We start from the raw sequence: 20,385 nt of genomic DNA, 5'->3' as shown, positions 1-20,385 counted from the left end.
ACTCCCATGGCCCTGGGAGAGAGGACCATGTGCCTTTGCCAGAGTGGGGACCCCTGCAACTTTAGAAGGGGGAACCACCACCTGGTTTTAGCAGAGATCCCGGCGACACAGATCCCAGCTGAGGGTGCCGGGAACCCAGGGAGGTCTCCCAGTCAAGATGGAGTACTAACTGGGAATAACCAGAGGACTGCCTGAGCCATGGACTTCTATTTCCTTTCCTGAGATATGGTACTCTGGACTGGGCAAAGGGGGGAAGGAAGGAAGGACTGTGTCTGTTTGTGGGTGTTTTAAGGGACTTTAGGATTTTTGATGAAGACATTAGGTCACTACTTTTAGTGTGTATAGCATTAAATAAACATTTCCTTTCCTTTTCACGAATCTCTGGCATAGAGAGATGTCTTTCCTCTGGCGGCGGACATAACAGACCTGGGGGCTTCTTTCAGTAATAGTATATTGTCCCAGGCCCCCCTTGTTTGTTCTGTAACATACATATACCTCCAGAACATAGCTGCAGAGCAGGCTGACTCCGTGTCCAGGCTCAAGCTGCAGGGGAACACCTGGTGGCCACTCTAAAGTGCTGAAGGAGCAGTCAGCCCGCTTGCGAGCCGGACTTGATTCTTGCAGGGATGTCTGAGACACTATGCCTCACATCAAGGCGCCTGCAACCTTGGAGTACACGCGGCACCCTGAGCTGAGCGAGAGCAGTAGCAGCTCTGTGCACAACCAGGATCCTGCACACACTTGGCACCTGCTCATGGTATGACTCTGATGGAGAGAATATAGGAAAGACCCACCGCCCCTAGTTCCACCACGTGCCTGAGGCAGCCACAACTCCACAGGTCTCTCAGCTCTTTTTTCAAGGGCGGTCCCAGAGACCCATAGAGGCAAAGAGACTCATGGAAATGAGGGTCTTGGGGCTTGGGGCCCCTGACTTGGTCCCCTGTGATTCCTACTCTCTCCATCCCACCCCTCTCAGCCTCTGCGTTTCCAGCTTTTCCAAGAGCCTTAGGGCTTCCTTCCTCCGCTCCAATGACAACACAGAAAGAGGCTTTTCCGTGTTTTTCACCAACTTGTTAATCATTTTCCAACCTTCAGTTACTCAGGCCGGCCCCTGAAGCCACCCTGGACTTGGAAACTTGTGACACACTGCTCAACCAGTTTCAGTCTGCTCCCAGGAAAGCACTAGATGCCAGCCCCCCTCACCCCACCCCCCAGCTCTGTCTAAGGTGGCCTGAGGCTGCCTGGCAGGAGGTCCCCAGGGCAATGCCTGACCTTTGCTTAGGACCTCAAGCCAAGACTTCAAAGTCCCTACTCTAGCCTCCTTTTTCCAAAGACACAAAGCCCCATCCCCCAGCAAATCCTACTGTTCCCTAATTCAAAAGCCTCTATGTTTTTATTTTAAGGTGCAACCTAGTAAACAGGAAAAGGTTACCACCACCTTGCAAACAGACACTTCCCCAGCAGAGGACCACGATGGCCTGAGAAGAATAAACACAGCTTTGGGATCCTGGTTAAAGATGGCAGCCTGAGCATATGCTTATCTTCTTTTCCCTCTGGAGACCACCTTTCCAAACAGTTCCTTCCAAAGTGAAGCCACAACCTAGAACATGTGGGGTAGAGGGTGCAGCCCTGGCAGGGAGGGCTGCCCTGACTAGTGGGTCCAGACGCTGGACTCGGCTCACAGGACAGACAGTGCATAGGAGTAGAAAGGGTTACAGCTTTTCTGTACTTATACAAGGAGAGCAATGAAACCTACAGCTTTAGCTCATATGACTTGTGTGGAAGGGTCAAAACATTTTGTTAACAAATTACGGTGTGTATTCTTTCTTGGCATTTATTACTTTCTACTTCTTTGTAAGCTACAAGATTTAACTACGACCATTAAGAGAAGGAAAGGAGAGGAGAAAGCAGTGGGCTTTTCAGAGAATGAAAGAATCTACTAACAGCAAACTTAAGATCACAGATCTTTATTAGGTCCTCTTTTGGAATTAAGAAATAAAAATATTAGCTTACCATATTTTTAGAATTAAAATTGAGCCTGCCATCACTTGGCCTGGGTAGTAACACCACTCAGGTACAGGTGACTAAAGACAACTTGAAAGGCTGGATGTCAGAAGACCACAGGTCGAGTCCTGGTTCTATGTAAACTTTGGCAAGTTATTTCACTTCTGTGTGACTCACTTTCCTCAAAAAGAAAATGATTGGCATTGACCTTCCCCAAGGAATGGTATGTGAGACTAGAACACACAGCAAGAAAGATTGCAGAACACCAGAAACTGATATGACCCAGTACTGCTGAGATAGGTAAAGGGGGAGACAGCACAAAGAGAACAGAAAGCCTGCTCCAAAAAAGAAAAGGCGAGCTTGCCAACAACAGTCCCATGTCCAAAAAAAAAATTTTTTTTTTCAGCAAAAATCAGGGGCCTTTAGCAAAGGTTCCCAGACGATTAATTCCATGGGGATTCCAGTAATCATTTCAACAACTGGTGCTGGGACAACTGGACAGACACGAGCAAAAGAATAAAGTGAGACCCCAACACCATACCACATGTAGGCACACCTCAAAGATACTGTGGGTGTGGTTCCAGACCCCTGCTAAAAAGCTACTATCACAATAAAGTGAGTCATAATCTTTTTGCTGGTGGAGAGTCTTGCCTTCAATTTGTAAAAAGTGTAACATCCATGAAGCACAATAAAACTAGGTATGCCTGTCCAAAAAATAACTCAAAATGAATCAAAGGCCATTGTAAGAACTAAACAATAAAATGCCTTAAAAGAAAACATAGGCATAAATCTTCTTGACCTTAGATCAGGCAATGATTTCTTCAATTTGACACCAAAAGTATGAGCGACTAAAGAAAAATAGGTAGTCTTGGATTTTATCAAATTGAAAGCTTTGAAAGTGAAGACAACCTACAAGATGGGAGAACAGTTTTACAAATCATGTATCTGATATAGGACCTGTATCATAAGCACATGAAAAAAGTGCTCAACATCATTAGCCATGAGGGAAATGCAAATCCAAACCACCATGAGAAACCACTTCATACCCACTACGATGCTGTAATCAAACAGACAGCTAACAGCCCATGTTGATGAGGGTGTGGAGAAACTGGAACTCTTGTACACCGCTGAAATGGGAGTGGAAAATGGTGCAGCTGCTTTGGGAAACAGCCTGGCAGTTACTCCAGTTAAATAGGGTGACTATATGACCCAGCAATTCCACTCCTGTGTACATTTCCAAGAGAAATGAAAACATACGTGTACATAAAAAGTTGTACAAATATGCTTGTAGCAGCATTATTCATAATAGCCAAAAAATAGAAACAGCTCAATGCCCATCAAGTGACAGATGGACAAACAAGACATGGCCTATCCACAGAATAAGAAGGACTGGCATGCCGGCACACATTCAACAGGGACAGCCACAGGAAACTGTGTTAGGTCAAGGAAGCTGGTCACAAAAGACCATATGTTGTATGATTCTATACATATGAACTGTCCAAAATAGGTAGAGCCATATAAAAAGTAGATCCGTGGTTGTCTAGGACTAGGGCAGATGGAGGGAAGTTGGAGAGCGACTGTTAAAGGGTGCAGGGTTCTTTTGGGGGCTGCTGAAAATGCTCTGAAATTGATTATGGTCATTCTGTGAATTTCCTAAAAATCACTGAATTGTACACCATAAATGGATAAATGGGTAAACTATGTGGTAAGTGAATTACATCTCAATAAAGCCGTTACCAGCTCCTCCTTGCCTTTCAAAAAGGGCAAAGGGATCAGGAATCAGGAACTCGGTAGAAATACCACACCCACTGTCCCAACCTAATTATTATAGATCCCATTCACCCTCAAAAGTGGCCTGGTTTGTATAATAAATTTATGTCCATACCCTATCACCATGTGTTATCAGGCTGGTGGCTATGCCCCTCTGGGCTTGTTTCTGTATCTGTGAAACAACGTCTACCCAGTTCTGATCATCCCCGACCCTAGCACAGTACTCCCCAAAAGCTCTACTTTAGAAGCTGTACAATCCTGCTCAGCGGTCATAGATTCACCACGCTTTGGAATATGAACCTAAATTAGCAAAGAATTGAAGCCCTGAGCCAGCATGGATTGCTGGGTCCTAGGAAACAGCTGCCAGCCTACCAGTTACTGATACTCAAATTTCCTCATAGGCCACTACGAAAGGTGATCCAGTCACACCAGTATAGGCAAAATGCTCTACCCACATCCCCTGCAAGTGAAGAAAGATCAACATTTAAATAGGGCCCTCACAGAAAATGCAATGCCCCTAGGAAACTTGGCAGGCTTGGCCATAGGTAGCTAAGGTCTTCTTTAATGGGGTTTGGTGAGCCCACCCAAGAAGGCCAGGCATTGTGACAATCAAGGTCACCTCATCATACACTGGGATGACCATTTCCTCGTCCTTACCCATGATGGCTAGGAAATAAAACTACACCAAAGGAGCTCACAAGGAATCATTTTGTTCTCATCCTTTGTACACTCATGAGAATGTGCCTAAAAGCAGCCTTCAGGTCTGTGCAGCAGGTCCTACACGCATATTGTGGTATCCCACCGATGCAGAGAGATGAGCCCAGCTCTGGGCTTTGTAGTAGCAGATCCTTAGAAACACGGTAAAGGTGAAAGGAGAAGAAGGTACAGAATAAACCCCACTCCCATCAATCCATCCAAGAGCAGGACAGACAGATGCTCACCAGGGCCACCAAAGATGGAAACCAACATGAACAAAGATAGACGATGGTGGCGAATCACCCCCATCTAGTCAGCAGTCTCAGCCATGGGGCCAGTCACCAGAGAAGGTGAAGGTTGGGGTGAGGCAGAACTTTATCTGGCAGCAGAAGAGAGGTCAGGAGGCACCAAGACAGCCAGTGGACTAGCCTCCAGCTCAGAGCGCAAAGGGTTTCAGAGCAGATACCCCACTGTTTGTGTCTCTAGAGTGGCAGGTCTGGGAACAAGACCAAAGAACCATTCAAGCTGAAGGGGAAGGGAGAGAGGAGCCATTGGTTTTCTGCATGCCCAGGACTCCACATCTGTGGGTTTCTGCTGGTTGTTGGTCTGTGGCTCTCACACACCAGGCAAGGTCACTTCTAGCTGCAGCTTGCCAGGGGAGGCTGCAGCTTACAGTGGTGCAATTTCTACATCCAAGGGGGTCCATGGGGCTGGGAGGTGGAGGCAGCTGCTGGCTGTACTTCGGCTCAGATGCTACATTTCAGGATGATGTGGTAGCCATCACTGCTCTCAGCTGCAAGAGGGAAACACTGGGCATTTTCCAGGAAGAAAGGCATGGTGCCCTAGCATCTGGGAGTCACAGAAGGCATGAATATTGACAGACAACACCAAAATAAGGCTGTGCACAGCACAGTGTGCTGACAAAAGCAGAGATTTCAGCACATGCTCTCACATCTGTTTTGTTGAGTTTCTCTCTGACAATGGGCCTTTCCACCACAGCTCTGGACCCAAAGACTAAAAGACCTACATCTAAGGAGGCTCTAGGCAAACAGTATTTCTTGGGCTGGTGTGGCCCTCAGGCGCTGTCCTGACACAGATGGACATTTGGACAGATGCCAGACTCGTACCTCTCACCTCTCCCTGACCTTAAGGAAAGCCACATTTGGTCTTTCCTTTTTTCTGGCCCCCAAGTTCTTTCTCAGGCCCCTTCCTCAGGAGGGCCCTTCACATCCTACCCCATCCCCCAGCCCAGGTCTCCATTCCACCGGCCTTAGCTGCTGTATTCCATGCTTACTCTTCCTGCAGATACACGTTTTAGAAAAACTCAATCCATCTTATGTCTACCTGGCACTGAATCCATGGAGAACACACTGTCCGGCCTGGGGGCCAGGGGGTCCCTTCCAGAAGTGACTCTGGGGCCAGTCTCGCTAACTCTCCTGTTCAGGACTAGGGTCCACAGGAAGTTTGTTTCTCTTTCCCAGAGGATGTTCCCAGGGAACCTTCTCCAGAGGGGGCAGTGTGCAGGCAAGGCCCGCTCACCTCACTACACATTACCCTGGGGGCGCAACCAGCATTCTTTAAATAAACAGGGAAAGCTGGGGGCAGGGAGTGGGTGGCTTTACCTTTTAAGGTACTGAGGACAAAACAGGATTCATCTTGGAAATTCTGCACCATCTGAAAGGCAAAAGACAGACCACTCCCTTCAACTATGAGTGTGTACCACATGAAAAGCCTCGGTGCTAAGCAGCCCGCTGTGCCATCAGAGACAATGGTCACTGTGTTTGCACAAACACAGGCCAGTGGTGATGCTTGATTTCAGCTATGAAAATGTGATATAAAATAAATGTGCAATATGATTACAATTTTAAGTAACCAAAAATTGAACATAAGAGACAAAAAGGAGCCTGGAAAGGAATCAAAATGTTATTAAATTTAAATATGGGATTAAGTTTTTGTTTGTTTTTGCTTTGCTTTGTTCTGGTTACTGGGTCTTCCGGTCCCTCTATCAGACACAGTATAGAAGAGTGTATGTGTACAGTAGCAATGAAAGTTAATGTGCTTTAAAAAACCTGGGTAATTAGCAGGATCTGCTAATTAGCAGGATCTGCTAATTAGAGTCCTAGGAGGACCAGGTACAGAGGTGGGCAAAAGTAGGTGTATGGTTTTGAGTACATGAAACACAGAGTTGACAAAGCTATTGTAATACTCACACACTGCAACTTTTTTTTCCATATAAACAACTGTAAACCTACTGATGCCTAACCCTGAAAAAAACAGAGCGCTACTCCCTGAATCTAAAAATATGGCCAGAATCAAAGGATTACTCATCAGCCACTTCTCTGGAGTTCCCATTTTGATTAGCTACCTCATGACTTCCAAAAAGTCAGCCTTTTTCTTCCTATCTCCACGTAAAATGGGGCTGTTTATACGACAGAAAAAATATAAGCAGGAGGTAGAGTGATGGAGGCTGGTATCACTACTGGTGGAGTGTGAATCTGTGTAACTGCTTTACAGAACTGTCCATGGGACCTGGAAACATGACATCTGTCCTCTAGGCAGACACCCTTGATACACTGCACATGCACACACAAAGCACACCTAAGAATGTCCAACACTGCATGCAAACCAAAAATGGCCCCTATGTCAATCAACACTAAGAGCATGGACTGTTATGCCATGGCTTCAGCAGTGCCAGTGACCTACAGCAGCACACCTCACATGCACAGATCTCAAAGTTATCACGTGCAGCCCTGGCCGGCTGGCTCGGCTGGTTGGAGCATCATCCTGTGCACCAAAATGTTGTGGGTTCAATGTGGGTCAGGGCACATACCTTGGTTGCCAGTTTGATCCTGGGTCAGGGTGTATACAGGAGGCAACTGATCGATATTTCTTTCTCTCTTTCTCTCTTTCCCCCTTCCTCTCTTCTAAAATCAAGAAACATATCCTCAGGTGAGGATGAAAAAAAATTTTTTAAAAATATCATGTGGAACAAAAGAAGATAATCACAGAATACACTATTATGCCACTTATAAGATGTTTTTAAACAGACAAAATTCAACAATACATTGAGGAGGAACAAGGGATTGATAAATACAAAATTCAGACCAACAGGTGGAGAGGTGGAGACAAATATGAAATTAGCTCACAAAGGGGCTTCTAACATAATACTACATTAACTGAAGAGCAAGTATTGGGTGCTTCAATTATTCTTTTTTTAAGGTTTTATTTATCTAGTTTTTAGAGAGGGAAAGGGAGTAAGAAAAGGAGAGAAACATCAATGTGTGGTTGCCCCTCACACACCCCCTAATGGGGACCTGGCCTGCAACCCAGGCATGTGCCCTGACTAGGAATCAAACCAGCAACCCTTTGATTTGCAGGCCTGTGCTTAATCCACTGAGCTACACCAGTCAGGGCTCAATTATTCTTTAAACTGTACACATACACTTTATATACTCTTTGCATATGTATGCTGTTTGTCACAATATAAATGGCAAAAATTATAAAAATACACACATATACATAAACATTCACATCACACTCACACACTAGCCAATATGATAGCAAAATTGCTTTCCAATTAAACAAATGCAACCACATTTTATTGCCCCCTCTGATTATTTCCCCAAATCCTGCAAATCCACCCACCTGTAGATGCCCGCCCCACCCTGCAGGGCCTGATGATGCGTGAAGCACACTCATTCTATACTGCTGGCCTGTGCCCTCTAGGACCCTGGGCCACCCAGTCACTTGGGCATGCAAAGCCCTAGGCATTGCCCACACAGGCTTAATCAGTAACTCCTTTGTTTAATTAAGTGCCCTTGCACCCCCCTGCAGCAGGGAGGGCTGGCCAGGCTGCCTCCAGTGCTCTGGGCAATTAAGAAGCAAAAGGTTTCCAATTGATTTGGGGTTAAGAGGCAAGGAGACTTTGGGGAATAGGAATGGCCTGTTTAGCTGAGGTGGTGTTTGAGTTCTGTTCTCTGCTTCAGTTGCTTAACTGCCTACTCTTGGGGTCACAGGGCAAGCTGGGGAAGGAACTTCCTTCAGAGACTGGTGAAATTGCCAGGGTTCCATACATTCTTGGCTTCTGTCTTCACAGAAGAAATTTATTCTGAATTACAAAGTGATGAGTTTTCCATGCCACAACCCATTGCTCAGGACAGTTTAACCTTCCAGGCTATTCTAAAGTTAGGAACTCTGGGCTTCATTTTCTTTACCTGTGAAATAGGGGTAAAAAAAATAGCTGCATTATATCTGAACATAACAATATGGAAGGAATTCTGAACTGGGGACAAAAACAGCAAGTTGCAGATGAAGGCACAGCTGTATCTTTGCTGCACAGTAGAGGACCTGCATGTCCACCCACCCAGGCACACAGTGGACACCGGCACACAAGATTGTCTGCCAGGACCACACAAACCCACTGTAAAATCCTCCAGGAAAAGAGACTGGGGAAAATGAGGGCCTCTCACATTTGCCTTCTGCTCTTTGAGGTTGCTTGACCACTTACTCTGTGATTACTTTTTAATTAAAAAGGAAGGAAACGGCACCTTGCAGACCTCAGGCTGAAACACTCCTGAAACAGAGACTCTCATTTCAGGGGCTTCAGCAACTGTAATAAGGAGCAAAGGATTATTACTAATAATGACAATTATGAAATAAATATAAAGACCATTAAAAGATGTACATTTTATACATCGTCAAATTTAAGAATCCGTCCATCACTTGCTCCCCAAAACAAGTGCCTAGCACTGTCAATTACATCTGCTGTTTATTCAGCGTCTCCGTCTCCTGGTACCTAACAGTCTTCTTGTTTTAACCTTACCTGCTGGATACGTATTAAATATCTCCACTTTACAGATATGGAAGCTAAGGCTCAAAGAGGTTCAGTAAAGTTGCCTAAGGTTGCTCAGCTACTAGTTCCAGGTAGGGACACCAGTCCAACTCTGAGCCCCACATTTTCTCTACTACCCCAGCCAGTACCACTTCCTCTATAATCCTCTACACAGAGGCTTTCAGCATTCCCACAACTGGCTTAGGATCTGCTAGGGGCTGGACAGGGGCTCAGGGTCCCAGCTGTGCTCGCATCAGCCCATCTGTGTTTTTAAAGGGTTCATTTCAGGAGAGGTCGGAGAGCCTGCTGGCTCAGAGCTTAGGCTCTGCAGCTGGACTACCAGGGTTCCCACCACAGCTCCACCCCTTACCAGCTATGGGGCTCGGGCGCTTGGCCTCTTTGTGTCTCAGTTTCCCACCTGTGAAATGGGATAACCATAGCACCTACCTCAAGGGAGGCCATCAGAATTAAATGAGTCACTATGTGTGGACTTGGAACAGTAGTGGGAACACAGTTGGCACTCAATAATACTGGCACTCCTTACTATGATTAAGACAAAAGGTCCAAGACAGAACAAACTTAGAGACCTCTGTTCTACAACTTGCAGGAATGCCTACACATGACAGCAAACCTGTTGAAAAACCCCCTCCTTAGCCTTGAGTGGAATCAGATCACTTGAGGGCACAGTTCCAGCAGGGCCCTGTTCAATACCTGTGCCCTCTGCCAGCAGCTACTTGAGCCCTGCCATGTCTAGGTGGCCAGGGACAGGCCCAGGAAGGCTGTGGCACCTTCGTCATTCAGCAGAGCAGGCGTCTGTTCTCTCCAGGAGCCACACCCTCTCCTTCGCCCAACCCCCAGTCCAGTTCATCCCTCACTGCAGTCAGCCACCTACCCTGGGTGAGCGCCCTCCTCCTGACTCCTTACAGCCCTTACTGTAAGTCCCCTGCAGGCAGGGGTACAGTCGTGCTCCTGGGTCCTGCATGGCACCTGGATGAGGATGATGTATGGAATGGATACTCCATAGCTATTCAGGGCCCAGTCATGGCCTCCGAACTCTCTCCTTCACAGCACTCCAGGCAGCCGCTGCAGCCTGCTGCAGCCGTAGGCAAGGGGCATGCCGAGTGAAACCTGCTTGCCACCTCTGTGCTGAGTCATCCCCAAACCCCACAGGGTGTATTTCTGGTGCAGGTTCCACTGCTCTTGCCTGGAGCACAAAGCCCCGGCTCTTCGGGTCGGGTCCGGCAGCAGGCTCACCTCGTTGCTGACCACCACGTGGATGCCCGTGGGCCCCTGCCGGTAGACCCGGTGAATGTGCTGTGGGGAGATGCTGTAGAGGTTGGCGATCTTCTCAACCAACTCCAAGGTGGTCAGTTCTTCCAAGAAGATGGCATGGTACACTAGAGAAGGGAGAAACAGGTCCTTCTGTAGAACAGGTGCCTGCTTTTCAAGGGGCACGCCTATCCACCACCCCACCCCACCCGAAGAAGTCAGTGACATGCTCAGGAGGACGCTCAGGCCCGGAGCGGTATGTAATGGCACACACCCAGAAGCCACGGGGCGTCTGTGAAGCCCACCGACAGGTGAAAAGATGCCTGGCTCTGGTTCTTTTCTAGTTTCAGTCCTTCTGGGGGACTTCTGTGAAATATAGAATTCTTGGATCCACCCCAGACCCAATGACACCCATTTAATAGGGATGGTGGCTGGAGGGAGAAGGGTTGGCGTAAGTCTGTATTTCTAACAAGTTTCCAGTGATTCTGACATGTGGCCCGACATGCAGTTCACTGCAGAATGAAAAAGGAAATCCTGTGCCCCCTTTCCTCTTTCCCCGGTTTAAAGGGGTTGTGGAATGGCTTCAGGTGGCAGAGTGGGAGTGACAGATAACTGCTACTGGGCCACAGAAGAGCCCTTCTGTTACTGCAGAGGCACAGACAGGCTTTGAGAAGAGGGTCCACCATTCTCGCAGGTCACAGCACCTGGAAAAACCTCCTTCCTTTTGCACCAGCCCCTGTCTTGTGAGTCTAGCTTTTGTTGTAGCAGGCCGTCAAACTTGTGTTTGGGTCACACTTCTCCACAGCATACATTATAGTCTGCTGAGCACTGTGACCCCGAAGGGAGAAGGGGGCACTAGGAGCATCATCAGCCTATCAGAAAGTAACAGTGACCCTGAGGCTAGAAAGGCTTCTTCTACAAACCCTAGACCAGCCAGGTAGAAGCACACTCCATGGGGGCCTGGGTGGGTTACTCAATGTTCGAGGGCCTAGTGTTCCTCAAAACTAAAACACAGCTGGATTCAATGAGGGGCTTCCAAACTCCTCCCTCAACTAAGGAACCCTCAGTTAAAAAGAAATCTGATCACAGGCCCAACTTTAAAAGCATGCACACACACACAGTGGGTCTCTTTGAAGTGGGTGGCAGAGCTCACAGGTTCCAGCCATGTGACAGGTTCACCTTCCCACGATTTCTAACATGCTGATCCACTGTTAGATTCTGTCCAGAAAATGTGGTCCCTGAGTAATGCTCCTTCCAGTACTGACACCAGGCTTCTCTGCTGAGATTCTCCTTAGGAACAATTCCAATTGGACTGCTTTTTCCCAACTTTTTAGAAAGCCTGTTCAACTTGTTCAGATTTTACTCCTCAAACAAATCAGACTGCTGACAAAAAGGAACTGAAAGGATCACAGGCTGGCACCTTTTGTTGTAAACTATTGTCCCTGGCTTTTCCTGCCCCCAGCTGAACACGGCCACCAGGAGTGCCTGGAGCTAGTAGATGGTACACAGCACCTCTTCCCACCAGGAGCAGCATGGGGGTGGGGGGGGACAAGAGGCTTTAGACTGGGTAATTCTAGGTTCTAATCCTAACTCTTTCACTCACTGAAGCAAGACCCTAGACACTCTTTACACCTCTCAGAGCCCTGGGGTGCCCTGCTAGCACCCACATCGCAGGGCCACCACGAGATTAAATCATGCACTGTGCATGGCACACCTGCTCTGAACAGATGCGTGCACTAAGCAGCCCTTTCCATGTGTGTGGAAAAGCATGGCCCTAGGGCTCTGTGCTTCGCAGCCTCACTGAGCTGAAGAGCAGGGGGAGGACCCAGACCTTCACCAGCAACATGCAAAGGCAGCTGAGGGCTCAGAGGCCAGCTGCCAGGGTCCCGATGTTTGGATCCTGGCTCTGCAACTTCAGTGCTGTCATCTGGAGCCAGTCAACTGTGCCACAATTTCCCCCACAGTGAAACAATGTTAGCAACAGTTCCTATGACTCTAAGCAAATAAGTGACTACATGGGAAGCCCTTAAGACAGGGATTTGTCGGGCATCCTTGCTGGTATGGAGGGACCTGCAGGGAGGCAGACAGGGCTCTCTCTGCAGAGAATACTGAGTACTGACTATGCAAGTTGAGACTGGTAGCTCAGCAGACGCTCAGCGCTCATAGGTGCTCAGAAACAAGGAACACAGTGCTCACTCCAGCAGCACATACACTCATATTGGAATGATGCAGAGATGGTTAGCATGGCCCCTGCGCAAGGATGACATGCAAATTCATGAAGCGTTCCTTATTTTTAAATAAGGCAAGACATCAAAGTCAGATAACAAAATAATGCCTCTCCAATGTATTCCTTCTATATTGTGTATAAGAAATCAGTACGAGGGAAGGACAATGAAAACATTTGTTGATTCCAGGTGACTTAGCACTCTTCTATGGAATTATAAAAGTAGTTAAGAGAAATAAAGGGGGGTTTTGTTTTTAAAAAAGCAGCAGCAGCAGCAGCAGCAGCAGCAAGGAGCTCAGAAACAATACGTCATCTCACTGAAACCTCACACATCTGTGGGGTACGCACTGCTATCTCCACTTTACACACGTAGAAGCTGACGCAGAGGCCCTGGTACCCTGCCCGAGGACAGGGCCACTAGGTGGCATGGCCAGCACTGGTATACAGAGACAGTTGACCTCAAAGTTGTGTTCTCTCTCAAAACTGCCAACCCACAGAAGTCCCATGACCCGAGGGACTCCAAACTCCTTCAACTCCATTTCTGGGCCCCAAGCATCAACCAAACCAAAGTGGGAAACACATATCCAGCCATGGGAAATCACATGAGGAAGTGCTCCTCAGATGACCCATCAGGGGCCACTTGACTGGGAGCCAGAAGGCCCAACTCCTAATTCTACCATGAGTAGCTCAATGGCTTTGGGGGACACACCCCACTCTCTGGGTCTCTGCATCCCTGGATATAAAATAAGTGAGCTTGACCAGATATCCTGCAGGATGCCTTCTACCTTAAACATTTCAACCCTAGGATAAAGTTTAGCACAAAGTTATCCTGCAAGAAACCAAAGTGAGGAGGATCTGGGAAAACATTCTCAGTGAGAAGGCAGGCTGTTTCTTCCATTGCTTTGCCACCCTGTAACCCTGGTGGGGCAGCCCCTCACCACTCACCACACAGGCTGCTGTTGTCCCCGCCACCATCCCGCTTCTGCTGCAGGGGCGCTCGGTTCTGTTCCACCTCCTGACAGACATAAATAGTCATCTTCGGCCTCACGTTCCTGGCAGGCAGGAAGGAAATAAACAGTAGGTATGGGAGACCAAGCTCTGTTGTTCCAGAATGTTCCGGAACACAAGGTGGATGAAGCAGGGGAAGGACTCAAGGAAAAAGAAAGAAGGCTGTGGGGATGCTGAATGCCTTTCATGGTACGGCTGGGGGCAGAACCCCAGCCAGACCAACCTGCTAAGGCAGGGGTGTGGCGGAGGGTGATCTGCCGAGAACACAAATCTAAAGAATGAGGTACATGTTAGGGTCATAAAAGCAAATACTTTCTCTGGTTTACTCTGCACCAGGCAACATTCTAGAACTTTACATGCATAACTTGTTTCATCCTCACATCACCTACGAGGGAGCAAGGACCTCCATACTTACTCTACTGATGAGGAAATGAAGCTCGTGGGGGTTAAGAGCTTTTGCCCAGTTCCAAAGCTCCTATAAGGCAGATCTGGGATTCAAACCCAGGCTCTCATTAACTCTAAAGCTGTACTGTTCATGTGTACTTATTAGAATTTAAATTCATTAGTTAGTTAAAATTTAAAACTCAGTTTATCAGTCACAGAAGCCTCAGAGCAAGTGCTCCCCAACCATGTGAGCCCCACAGAACATTCCCATTGTGGTAGGGAGTTCCATCAGGACACAGCACTGCTCTGCAGTCCTCCTGAAAAACCACAGCATGGGGCTGAGTGGACTCACCAGCCCACGGCCTCCCTCCAGGAGCAGGCAGCTTGAAGCCAGCATCTGACAACCTGTGGCTGAAGGGCTGAGATCCAGAGGCCAAGGCTTGCGGCAGAGCAAGAAGAGGGAGTGCCCTTCAGGCAGGGTGTGCCGCAGCAGCCTGCATCAGTCACAGCCGCTCACTCTCATACTGCAGCCCATCTGTGTCCCTCTCACCGCCTCTCCTCCTGCACTTGCCCCAGGGGGCCCATGGTCAGCTTCATGCCACACCCTGCCTCCACTTGGAAATTAACACTCACCTGCCTTTGATGGCATTGAAAAGCCGGATTCCATCTGCAGGGCCGCAGATCTGGACCAAATCATCTCGAGACATCTTCAGCAAGTCAGCACCTAGGCAGGTAAGTGGGACTGCCCATTAAGTGGGACACAAAGAAAAGGCTCCATCACCAAGCACCTGCAGACCCTGCACAGGGGTTAGGGGACAGGGGACAGGCTCACCCTGAGGGGGAATCAGACATTCCATGGAGAGAGAAGCAACAAAGAGTCAAACAACATCAGATCACAGCCCCAAAGAGGTCAGGAGCTAAATGACTGGCATTCGCAAAACACAGTAGCACACACAGGTGTTTACAGAAGCTTGTGCCTGCTCACCCCTCCCTCTGTATTTTGTATTATTGACATATAATGTATGTGTACCTCTATGGGCGTGTGGCATCGGTCACTTGTACACTTGCCTGCATGCAGAGTACACAGCTCACCGGCTGCAGTCATTTTGAACACACCCATGCACCCAGAACACAGATCAGGGCAGAACATTCCCAGCATCCCACTGGCCCCTTGTTTCAGCCTCTGGGGAACCACTGTCCTGACTTCCTACAGAATAGACAAGTTTTGCTTGTTTTTTTTTGAAATTTATGTAAATGGAATTAAATGGTATATAACCTTTTATGTCTGGCTCCCACCCTCTAAGCTCTTTAAGGGCTTACAGCTATTGTATGTAGTTATAGGCCCTTCATGCCCATTATTAGATGTTATTTATTGCATGAATATGCCACAATTCACATAGACACTCTCTGCTGATGGGCATCAGGGGGGCTCCTAGTCAGGCTATCATGAACATGATAGCTCTCTATGAACATCCTTGGATGTGAATGCAGTCCTCTCCTCAAAGGCCAAGGAGTCCCCTAAAGCCTGTGACCACTGGGACTCCCCAAAGGTACACACAGGATATCAGCCTTCTGCTAAAAACCTGCCAATAGCTATGTGGCCTAGAGCCACAAATCCCATCCCTTTTCTCCTGCCACAGTTAATACACCATTTCAGGTACAATTCCATAGGCACAATGGCTCCCTTTCCATTGGGAGTAAAGGCCAAAGTCCTGGACTTCCGGCCAAGACGGAGGCATAATTAGACACACTGTGCCTCCTCACACAACCAAAATAAGGTCAGCAACAATTTAGAAACAAGATAACCAGATCTGACAGAAAAATTTAACTGTATGGAAGTCGGACAACCAAGGAGTTAAAATATACACATTCATCCAGACCGGTAGGAGGGGCAGAGTCAGGCAGCTGGGCAGAAAGGGGTAGCAACACAAAAAGCAGTGGCACCGAATGCCCAACGCGTCCCAGGTGCGTAAGGCATCCCAAGTGCACAGGTGGCTGGCAGACCCAGCGAGGCAGCGACTGTGAAGCGAGGCACTGAGAGCAAGGCGCCTGGCTGTCCAGGCCACATTTGAGTGCAGTTAAACTAGGCAAAATTGGACAGTGAGACAGACCATGCAACCCAGGGTACCAGCCCCGGGAAAAAGAGCCTTGGGATACTGACTGAAAACACCTGCGGGGGTTGAGGTGTCAGGAGAGACTCCTAGCTTCACAGGAGAGGTTGTTGGAGAGACCCACAGGGTCCTAGAACATACACAAGCCCACCCACATGAGAATTAGCACCAGAAAGGCCCAGTTAGCTTGGGGGAAAAGGCAGAAGGGACTGAAATCCAGAAGAGAGAGGAGCAAGTTCCATTGTTTCCTCTTGGACCCCTCCCCCACATACAACGTCACAACCCAGCAACTGGGGTGCCATGTCCTGGTGAACATCTAAGGCTCTGTCCCTCACTACATAACAGGCACCACCAGACCAAAAAAAAAAAAAGGCTCAAACGGAAGAACAAATCAAAGCCACAGATCCAATACTTTTAAGCAACCAAGAGATAGCCAGCCTATCAGATGCACAGTTCAAAGCACTGGTGATCAGGATGCTCACAGAATTGGTTGATTTTGGTCACAAAGTAGATGAAAAAAATGAAGGCTACGATAAGTGAAATGAAGGAAAATGCACAGGGAACCAATAGTGATGGGAAGGAAACTGGGACTCTAATCAGTGGAGTGGACCAGAAAGAAGAAAGAAACCACCAAACAGAAAAGAATGGAGAAATATGAATTCAAAAAAATCAGGGGAAGCTTAGGAACCTCCAGGACATCTTTAAACATTCTAACATCCGAATTACAGGGGTACCAGAAGGGGAAGAGGAAGAACAACAAGTGGAAAAGTTATTTGAACAAATAATAAAGGAGAACTTCCCAAATATGGCAAAGGAAATAGACTTCCAGGAAGTCCAGGAAGCTCAGAGAGTCTCAAAGAAGTTGGATCCAAGGAGAAACACACAAAGGCACATCATAATTACATTACCCAAGATAAAAATGAAGGAGAGAATCCTAGAAGCAGCAAGAGATAAGGGGACAATAACCTACAAAGGAGTTCCCATCAGACTGTCAGCTGATTTCTCCAAAGAGACTTTACAGGCAAGAAAGGGCTGGAAAGAAGTATCCCAAGTCATGAAAGGCAAGGACCTACATCCAAGATTGCTCTATCCAGCAAAGGTTTCATTTAGAATGGGAGGGCAGATAAAGTGCTTCTCAGATAAGGTCAAGTTAAAGGAGCTCATCATCACCAAGCCCTTATTTTATGAAATGTTAAAGGGACTGATCTAAGAAAAAGAAGATAAAAAACATGTATAGTAAAATGACAGCAAACTCACAATTATTAACAACCACGCCTAAAACAAAAACAAACTAAGCAAACAATTAGAACAGGAGCAGAACCACAGAAATGGGGATCACATGGAGGGTTGGCAACAGGGGAGTGGGAGGAGGAGAGAGGGGAAAAAGGTACAGAGAATAAGTAACATAGATGTAGGTAGAAAACAGACAGGGGGAGGGCAAGAATAGTATGGGAAATGTAGAAGCTAAAGAACTTATGACACATGGGCATGAACTAAAGGGGGGGAATGTGGGTGGGAGAGGGTGAGCTGGGTGGCGGGGAGTGAAGAGGGGGGAATGGGACAACTGTAATAGCATAATCAATAAAATATATTTTTTAAAAAAGCCCTTCCATTGTCCCCTTCCACCAGGGCCCCTCAGTCCTCTCTGTGCTCCTCCTGCCCCAGTTCACTCAGCCCCAGTCACCTGGGTCCTCTGCTCCATGACCACACCAGGCAGGTGTCCGCTTTCAGCCTTTGCTCTTTCACACTCCTTGGAAAGCGAATTCCTCCACCCTGGTCCTCCAGTGCCCACTTGGCCCGCTCTCCTGCCTTGTTCCAGCTTATTGCATCTCAGTAAGGCCTCTGCTGACCACCCTATTCAAGACCACAGCCAGCCCTCCCTCAACCCTCCACCCAGGGTAAGTCAGGTGCCTCTCTGAGCCCTCCTGTCACAGATGGGTCACACTCTATTGAAATGCCTGGTTTATGTGTCTGTGCTGACTCAAAGCTGAAAGTTCCTTGAGGACAGGGTCCCTGCATGGATATCCTGTCCCTCCCCCCAACACAAAGGAAGTTCTTAGAAAAGCTGAGCTGAAAGAGAATTGGGTGCTTTCCTCCCGCTGCCAGAGATGTCCCACAGAGCCACCTTCTTGTTTGGTCCCTCTCTCTCTGAACTGACTCTGTTTGGCGGCAAGGCTCAATGCTCAGTTTATCCTTTTAACCCCAGAGCCCCGAGCACAGGGCTTCTGCCTGATGGACCCAAAGTAAGGGCTTCAAAACTTTTTAAAGAAGGAAGAACCAGCCTTCCCTTCTCACCAGTGGCTTCACCTCCATCTTCCAGGCTGTGGCCCTGGACACCATGTGATGAGCAGCATTTTGGTAGGACAAATGCCACGGAGGCTTGTGAGCATGTACTGGTCTGCTTGGCTGAGGGGCCCTACCCAGGCAGACAAGAGCCCACCCTGCAGGTGACAGGGATCTTGATAAAGGTACCCAGATGATCCTGCCTTAAAGCCACACTTGATCAGAAAGTTCTAGGGACAGGACTCCAATTCTTAGCACTTGGCACAGGTCAGCAAGCGTGAGTGAGCGACTCACACTACTCGGGGTCCCCAGGCTAAAACCACAGCCCCACAGGCACCAAGGGCAAGCAAGTCCTGGAAGGTTAAGTGGCCTTGTTGGTGTTTGCAAGATCCCTGTGGGTCTGGAGATGCTCACCTGAGAAGCTGGCGAACAGCCGGCAGAACTGCGAGAACCTGTTGCGGTGGAGCCACTGCTGGGCGTCCTGGATGGAGGCTGACGGGAGCAGGTGCTGCACACAGAGAGAGGGGGCCTTGAGATGACTGCTCAGGGTCTGCTCCACGGGATAGGCAGCCTGAGCACCCACACAGACACTTACGTCACTGCCCACGGGCAGGGCCTCCACTGGGTGGGAGTGGGTCGGTGAGCTGTTCCTGAAAAGGAGAACAGGAGATGAGAGCAATGAGAACGAGCGCCATTGGGGCTTATGAGGGTCTCCTCCCCTGCTGGCTGTTCCTACTCCCCTCAGCTCAGAGGCTTTTTTTGAGTGAGAATTCCCCTGAGTCAGAGGAATGCGGGCAGGAGCCACCATCCAATCCCTAATGAGCTCTTTGGTGTGGACAAATGAGCCGTGCTGTCCCAGCCAGCAATGAGCCCCCCACCCCAGGCTCAGGGCTCCTTTCGGTCAGAATTTCCTCCCCCTCACAGTTCCCAGCCCAGCCTCCACCTGAGGAGTGGCAGTGTCCACAGTGACTCAGTGCCGGGCAGCAGCAGCCAAACAAAGGGGCTGCCGAGCACTGCACTCCATGGTGGCAGGAGAGGGCACAGGAGGCCCCCCCTGCACTGGGGAATCACTGCGCAGTGAACAAGCACCCCCAGCTTGATGTCATCTATGAGAAAAACATTCTCATGGTATTTCCCCTCTGACCCTCATCAGGGGTGGACTCAAGGGAGGCACAGACCTGAGCACCTGGGTTTAAATTGAGAGAAAGATGTATTTAAGATGGCCTCCCGCATGAACATTGGTGATAGTGTAACAGGGTGCAGCCCAAAGGGGGCCCCCAAATAGGGATTTGTAATGGGGTCCAGAACTCAAGGTGTCCAGGAATATTAGAAAGATATATAGGATATCCTCACCCCTTCCCCCCACAGGTGTGAGTTGGGAGAAGGGACACATGGAGCAGGAACATGCAAAGCCATTTTGTACAGCCATGGCTTTGCAGCTAACCTCTGGCATGGCCATTTAACATATCTATAGCCTTTAACTGGGTTCATAGATATGTTAAATAGCTGTGGCCATGCTTTGAGCCAGGGGGATGGAAGTGACTTCCACCCAAGATGTAACTGGGAGGCAACTCCCCCTGGATATAGCACCTGCGTGAGAGATTGGAGAAGATTGGCTCCATGCCATGGGGCCACTCCTGTCCAAGACTCACTATGGCAGCCCAGTAAAGCTGGAAGGATACAGGAATGCTGGCAGGTGTAACCTATTGTAGGAATTGGAAATGTGGCTGCAGAGGAAGATTGGCACAGGGATTTAAACCCAGATGCAGCTTTGGCAGAGTGGGGACCCCCACAGCTTTGGCGAG

General features: G+C 48.5%; 1 protein-coding gene and 1 non-coding gene across 3 annotated transcripts in view; one reads left to right on the top strand and one right to left on the bottom strand.

The window, feature by feature from the left end:
- Window positions 1-1,951: 1,951 nt before the first annotated feature.
- The window catches only part of TFCP2L1 (transcription factor CP2 like 1), a 55,795-nt gene continuing 37,361 nt past the window's right edge, over window positions 1,952-20,385 (bottom strand). Inside the window, exons 9-15 of one of the 2 annotated variants that reach the window (XM_045826089.1) lie at window positions 19,176-19,230; window positions 18,995-19,088; window positions 14,820-14,928; window positions 13,740-13,846; window positions 10,556-10,698; window positions 6,093-6,144; window positions 1,952-5,263 (exon numbers count right to left, since the gene is read on the bottom strand). In XM_045826089.1, coding sequence (XP_045682045.1) covers window positions 5,217-5,263; window positions 6,093-6,144; window positions 10,556-10,698; window positions 13,740-13,846; window positions 14,820-14,928; window positions 18,995-19,088; window positions 19,176-19,230 — 607 coding nt within the window. In that variant the 3' untranslated portion in view covers window positions 1,952-5,216. The remainder of the gene's footprint in view (window positions 5,264-6,092; window positions 6,145-10,555; window positions 10,699-13,739; window positions 13,847-14,819; window positions 14,929-18,994; window positions 19,089-19,175; window positions 19,231-20,385) is intronic. The other variant, XM_045826090.1, reaches the window with a different exon arrangement.
- Window positions 12,759-12,865, top strand: LOC123810527. Its single transcript, XR_006784255.1, has one exon. It is a non-coding gene; the product is annotated as a U6 spliceosomal RNA (small nuclear RNA).

The sequence above is a fragment of the Phyllostomus hastatus genome, unplaced genomic scaffold (genome assembly GCF_019186645.2).
Source record: "Phyllostomus hastatus isolate PE091 unplaced genomic scaffold, TTU_PhHast_1.1 phas_scaffold_60, whole genome shotgun sequence".
Classification (NCBI taxonomy): domain Eukaryota; kingdom Metazoa; phylum Chordata; class Mammalia; order Chiroptera; family Phyllostomidae; genus Phyllostomus; species Phyllostomus hastatus.
The sequence above is the reverse complement of the archived record's forward strand: the minus strand, read 5'-3'. Positions and strand labels throughout refer to the sequence as shown.